This window comes from Pygoscelis adeliae, unplaced genomic scaffold (genome assembly GCF_000699105.1).
Source record: "Pygoscelis adeliae isolate BGI_AS28 unplaced genomic scaffold, ASM69910v1 Scaffold445, whole genome shotgun sequence".
NCBI lineage: Eukaryota > Metazoa > Chordata > Aves > Sphenisciformes > Spheniscidae > Pygoscelis > Pygoscelis adeliae.
Genome location: NW_008824894.1, coordinates 793,892 through 800,266, shown reverse-complemented (window position 1 = coordinate 800,266; position 6,375 = coordinate 793,892). Strand labels below are relative to the sequence as shown.

General features: G+C 60.3%; 1 protein-coding gene across 1 annotated transcript in view; it reads right to left on the bottom strand.

Moving 5' to 3' along the window:
* The window catches only part of DNAH17 (dynein, axonemal, heavy chain 17), a 39,045-nt gene that overhangs the window by 12,098 nt on the left and 20,572 nt on the right, over positions 1-6,375 (bottom strand). Inside the window, 14 exon segments of the mRNA XM_009324590.1 lie at positions 121-298; positions 616-823; positions 1,071-1,288; positions 1,382-1,477; positions 1,580-1,744; positions 1,928-2,161; positions 2,745-2,906; positions 3,453-3,719; positions 4,186-4,377; positions 4,538-4,702; positions 4,855-5,016; positions 5,199-5,290; positions 5,671-5,818; positions 6,039-6,141. Of these exon segments, the coding sequence (XP_009322865.1) occupies positions 121-298; positions 616-823; positions 1,071-1,288; positions 1,382-1,477; positions 1,580-1,744; positions 1,928-2,161; positions 2,745-2,906; positions 3,453-3,719; positions 4,186-4,377; positions 4,538-4,702; positions 4,855-5,016; positions 5,199-5,290; positions 5,671-5,818; positions 6,039-6,141 (2,390 nt within the window).

The following is a 6,375-nucleotide window of genomic DNA, read 5'->3' as shown; positions in this document are numbered from 1 at the left end:
CCGCGGCCCCGCCGCCCCCCCCCCCCCCCCGAATTTCTGGCCCAATTCATACTCGGGATTTTTTAATTTTGGGGGGAGGGAGGGGCTCTGATGCTTCCATGGCCCCTGTGTCATCGTCACCAGGCAATGCCGGGGAGCAGAAGACAGTCCCACTGCTTCTGGAGCCAGTGTTTGCACGGTACCTGTTCGCCAATGTGATGACTCTGTTGGTTGCATCGGCCTCCTGCTGACATTTGATTTTTTCAGCTGTAGCTTTCTCAAATTCTGCCGTGAGAGCTGCCAAGTTAGCATTCAGGTCCTTCAAAAGACAACACGCCTACTGTTACCTCTTGCACACACGGTGCAGCTGCAGTAAGCCGCCAGGCCAGGAGAGAGCTCTGCAGACCCGAAGGAGCTTTGCAGCAGCCCCTGTCGTGACGATGCAGCTCTTGCACCTGGGCTCCAGGTTATATGAATTGTAAGAATCTTTCTCGCTCATTTTTGGCTTCTGGCCACGACCCGCAGCTGAATTGCCGGTGGCTGATGGGGGCTGCGGCGGGGGCCAGCCAAGGCAAACAGCGGCTGGCTCCGGCAGCTGGCCCTGGCCAGGAGCTGCGGGAGGGGGCACGCACTTACGGCGATTTTGTTCTTAATGCGACTGAGTTTTTCTTGTGCCTCCGCCAGCTCAGCGTTGGCCTCCTCCAGCGCCCGCCTCTTGGGCTCCACCTCGCAGAACACCTCGTAGAAACGAACAATGTTGAGGCACCAGGAGCACAGACCTGCCGCGGCTGATGACTTCGACATTATGAACTCCGGATCAAAACTGGGGTCTGACTGGTAGGGCCTGGAACAGGAGAATATGCCACGCTATGAAACTGCGCTATGGCTGCCGGTGGCTCTGTCCCGCTCCCCCTGGGGCTTGGTCTGCCGATGGGCAGCAGCGTGGGAGAGCAGAGCAAATGCCTGGATCCCGCTCCTGCCCCTCGAACCCTGCCGCGCTCGCTGGGTGAGGGTCTCTCCTGGACACCCTGCCCAGGGCAGCCCTGCGGCAGGGGGCTGGGAAGCAGGGCAGGAACTGGCCGTGGACTCACTGAAACGCCTTGAGACAGGCCTCGGGGATGTTCTCCTTGTCAAACTTCTTTAAGGCGTCAAGGAAAGTGTCTACTTTTCCCATCATCACTTTTGCTGCCTTCCAGCTCTTATCCTTCGGTATCTTGCCCCTGGGGGCTGTCAGGACCATCACAGCTGCCGTCACGTTCACCACCGCTTGGGGCGGCGACCCGAAGGACTTCAGCTCTGTCAGGTTGTTCTGGGAAGGGACCGCGGGGCCGCTGAGCATCGCCCTGGTGGCAGGGATGCTGGCAACAGCCAGGGACCCGCTTCCCACTGAGGGGTTGCCCACCTTGTTGAGTGTGTTGAGGGCCTCCTGGGCGGCTATGAGTGCCGGCTCCGCTTTCGCCAGGTCGGTCTCGCAGGCTCGCTGCTTCTCGGCCACATTCTGGGGAGGCAAAGGGACAGGACAGGGTGAGTGGCCGGAGCCGACAGAGCTCGCGCTGCCCCATCCCATGTTGGACCCCTGCACCAGCCCAGCGCCACGCACCGTGTTGATGGCCTGGACCTTCAGCTCCTCCTCATCAGCGATGGCTTTCTCCTTGCTGACCTCCTCCGTCTCGACGCCCACCACGTGGATCAGTTTATCCGCGTCCTCGTTCTTCTGCTTCAGCTCTGCCTCCTGGACCGCCAGCTTGGCTTTCAGGTCATCCACCTTGATGGGGGGGAGAAATGGAGAGGATCAGAGGGCTGATCCTGCGGAGCCCTGCCTGGCCTTGCAGTGGCAGCTTGGTACAGCTCAGGGACCTCGCGGCCACCATGACTGCCCTGTGGGGACACGCCTCCTCTCGCCCCCCCACGTTGGACCCACAGCGGGCATGCTGCTGTGGGCACGCACCTGCGATGTCGTGCTCTGCAGCTTCATCAGCCCCTTCTCCAGCCTCTCAATCTTGGCGGTGAGCTCGCTCCTTTTTTTTGACAGCAGGTTTTGGTAGAGCTTTATCTGCTCCAGGAAGGTCTTTGGCGTGGTGTAATTATAGCGTCTCTCCATGGCCAGGTAGGTCTTGGACATCTCCTTAACGCTCATGTGGATGTAGGACATGAACTGGCTGATGGAGACCTTGACCTCGGCCTGCACCAAGAGCACAGACAGTGAGCCGCTGCGTCGTGTGGACGCGGTGCCAACGCTGGGGTAGAACCGAGCCTTCCCGCAGCGTTGGTTCCACATCCAGCCACAGAGGCTGGGAGGGAAAGCACTGCTTTTTGTTAAACAGCATAACGCGTGGCTGAGAAATGTAAGTGATCACGGCACTAACGATGCTGGTTCTTAAGCCCCACTCTGGTTTTCCTGGCTCTAACCCCCCAGGTTAACCTGGGCTGCACTAGGGAAAAGCTGCTGTTCTCAGGCTGTTATCTGTGGTGGTGTTTTAAGGACAAGCGGAAAACAAGGAAAGGTTCATCCCCACCTGCATGGTGTGGGGGTGCAGGCTCTGACCCTGAAGCCAGCTGTGAGCTTGCCCCAGCTCCCATCCCCAGCTCGCTGCCCTCAGCACCACCGGGTCACACCAGACCCCCAACCCTGGGCAGTTTGCAACAAGGAGAGCAGCAGAGGTGCGGGTGATTCCCCAAAGCAGCCCAGTTTCCCCAGCCCCCCAGGACAGAGGGCTGTGCACAGGCACAGCTCTGGCGTGCACCGACCTGGGGTTCCAGCTCACCTCGATGTCCCCTGTTTCCTCCAGGAACCTGCTGCTGACGGACACGAGCGCATCCTCCGGCCACTCGTGGAACCAGTCGATGGCCGTGCAGTTGACCATGGCGGGGAACCTCCTTGCCCGCACCCGCAGGGTTGAGCCCACGGGGGAGAAGCAGAGGATGACCTGGGGCACAGCACGGCGGGTAAGTGGGGCGTCCCTGCTGCCGGGGGCCGAGCTTGCGCGCGGGGTGGCAGGAGCATCGCTGTGGGCTCTGCATCGCTGCAAACTCTTCTGCTGGCAATCAGGGCTTTGCCTCCCACCCATTAGCTCCCCTTCCCAGTACGAGGCAGATGGTCTGTGACTGTGCACCCTGTGCCTCTCAGTGCAGTCGGGGCCGGCACCGGATCCCCTTTGGTGGCTGCGGCCAGCGGCCGAGCACGGTGTCAGCACCAGCGTCCCTGTGAGTGCCCAGCACAGCCTGGCCCTGGCTCACGGCTGTGGAGGCTGCTCACCCCCCTCTGCCCCAAGGGAGGTAAATACGTGGGTGTGAAGAGCTGCGCCCCTGGGGCTGAGGGTGCACTGTTGGCTGGGGAGCCTTTGAAAACATCTTTCACCCAAATCCTTCACCGTGTAATGAAACCACGGTTTTCTCTGTCCTGTCTGCAAATAGGTTTTGGATTAGGCAAGTCAGGAGCACTAAGAAAACCCTGCTCCTGACTGAACACCCACCTTTAACTGACGCCTGACTTTTTCTATAAATAATTTCCAGCAGTTTTCCCTTGTATCTTGCAATCCGAGGAACTTCATCTGGGGCCTCATGGCACTGATAATATTTTCCAGCTCTTCTTCCTGAAAAAGCCCCGGCACCTCTCCGGACGCCAAGAAGTCATTGATTAGGACCAGGAACGATTCTTCAGCAACTTGGGAGTCTGTCATCAGGAACACGGTGGGGATGTTCTTCACGGCCGCCTTGATGTGCTGGGAGGCGAGGTCCAGCTGGGGCAGGAGAGAGAGACCGTCACCCCCTCTCTCTTTGACCCCCCGAGCTGTTCTCTGAAGTGATCAATTCGGCACAGCCCGGTGCCCCTTGGCCGCCCTGGGAAGCCAGGAGGGTGCCTTTGGGAAGGAACCTTTGGGAAGGTGCCGGGTGCCTGCTGCTCTGCTCGCAGTCGGGGCCAGCTGCCAGGGCTGCCTGCACCCCACCTCCCTCACGAGGGGCTCCTGCCCGTCCCTGTCTGGGGAAACTCTGCAGTCTCTCGGGACAGGACTCATGGGTGTTCAGAAAGCACCTTTGAGCAGATCGCACGGTGCACAGACGCAGCGAGAAGAGCAGAGCAGAGCCCTGCGGACCCACCCCAGGCATTGGAGCCACTACGGGGCTTAGCACCACTCCACGTTTGCAGGATCCATCCCACGAGCAGGCGGCACTGCCCCAGGGGGCCGGGAGGAAAGCTGCGCTCACCTTCAGGTCCGAGATGCCATAGCCTTTCCTCAGCGTAATCTGAAACACGTTCAGATTGCTGATGTATGCTGCTAGCCGCGCCAGACTCTGCTTCCCGCTGCCTCCTACCCCCACCAGCAGAGCATTGCCCCGGGGAGACTCTAAGATCCGACTAATTCTGCAAATATGAGACACTGCATCTTCAAAGAGCACCTGAAGAAAACAGGAGGGGAAGGTTTGATATTCTGAATCACAGCAGGAAGAGCAGTGAACGCCCCATAACATACAAACCCGAGTGAGAGCGATGCTGCAGCTGCGTCTCTGCGGTGCAAGTGCTGCCTCAGCGCTGAGCTGCCCGCAGCAGGGCACTCACCAGGCTCATCGCCGCGTTCACCTCGTTGTAGTTGTCCAAGGCTTCCCCCAGCAGCTTGTTCAGAGCCGGCCAGCTCGGCACCGGCAGGTACTTGGACTCCCCTATGCCCTGGGCGAAGTGGCAGTAGATGTTGGGCTTGGCGAACACCAGGTCTTCGCTGAGTTCCTGGGAGAGGCGAGACCAGCCGTGGGGCTCAGCCGTGGGGCACCCGGGGGGTACCGCTGCCCGTGCCACTGCCAAGCCCGTGCCGGAGAGCTCAGCCTGGCAGTGCAGCCTCACTGGGGTGGGGCACTCCCTCATTTTCCAGCACAACTTACATGAAAGAACTTTCTGCAGGTGTCCGCCAGCATCTTCCCAAAGCATTTTTGATCCCTTTCATCGACGAGCTTGTCTCCGTACACCCTCTCAGCTTCGTGGAGCCAGAGACGCACCAAGTCCACGGGACTTTTCAGGCATTCGGGGGTGGAGAACAACAGGCCCTGACAAACACGCGAATCCTTCAGTCCTCAGGGGTTTATTTTACTGCTACTCAGAGCTGAGTTTAAAGGTTGGCTTTGGGAAGAGGTCATGGTACTTTTCAAGGACATGGTGCACTGCAAGGATGCATGATGAAGGAGAGAAAGGAATAAGGATGTTTTAGAGGAAACAACCCTCCCACTACCTGGAATATGTTGGAGAGGTCGCGGAGGTTGAAGAGGTAGTGGAACTTGATGGCTGTCGGCAAGAAGGTGGAGGCAACCTTCTGGTGGAGAGCTGTCGGCAGGAAACAGGGTGAGCAGGCGGGCAGGTCCCCAGAGACCACTGCAGCCTCCGGCAGGATCCCTGAGCCTGGCTTGCTCTCCCCTCCGTGACCTTCGGCAGGAGGGGAGATAATCGGTAGGACAAGCCTGAGGTTTTAGTTGGACCATTTCCAGGGACACGATGCTGTGTTTTGAACGTGAATAGGAGAAAAGGAGGACCGGAGGCTTAATTTGCACAGTGCCATGATGCAGAGGTGTTGTGTAGGGCTCCCAGGGCACTGGCCAGTTGTGGTGTGGTTGGGTTTTCCGGTGCCGGCGGGTGCGGGTGCATTCCCCAGGGGCCAATGCCGGTGTGCGCCTCCTTCCCACCCCCCCAGCCTGGCAGGGGCTCACCCAGCGCTGCTGCTACCAGCTGGGGCTGCAGCTTCTGGACAGCCGGCGGCATCCTCTGCAGGGCCAGGTGCTGTGCGAGGATGGTGCTGTACACGGTCAGCAGAGCCTCCTGGCCGGGAAAGCTCATGGCAAAGATGCAGAAGTGGCGCTGCAGAAAGGAGCAAAAATTCAGGCGGGAGCTTTGCCCCCAGGGGCTGATGCAGGCAGCCGGCACTGTGAGGTTCCCCACCACGTCCTAGCCCCATCTCACCCCATCCCAATCTATCCCCCCCCCCCCCCTTTGGGCCCCCCCCCCGCTCCTTTGGGCTCCAGTCCCAGGAGAGCGAACCCGCTGGGGCACAGCCCCCGGCCCCACGGGTCCTGCGTACCTGCAGCCTGGGGTCGATGGTGAAGGACCCTGAGGTCGGGTTCATGCAGGCCACGTACTGGCAGTTGTGAATGTCCTTCAGGGTCAGCTTGTTCCTGTCGTACCTGCGCAGGGACCATGACGCTTTCCCCAGGGACGGGTTCCTCCAGTCGGGCTGTGCCGCACTGACCCTGTGGAGCTCCGTCCAGGGGGACGCGGGAGCCCGGATCCCCATTTTCCTGGTGCTCAGTGCAGCCCGGCACCACTCTTGGAGATGCTGTGTGGGGCCCTTTCCCGCGCCACATGGCGCGACCTGGCCCCAACCCCCCCCCCCGCCGCACGAACACACGACTCTCCCA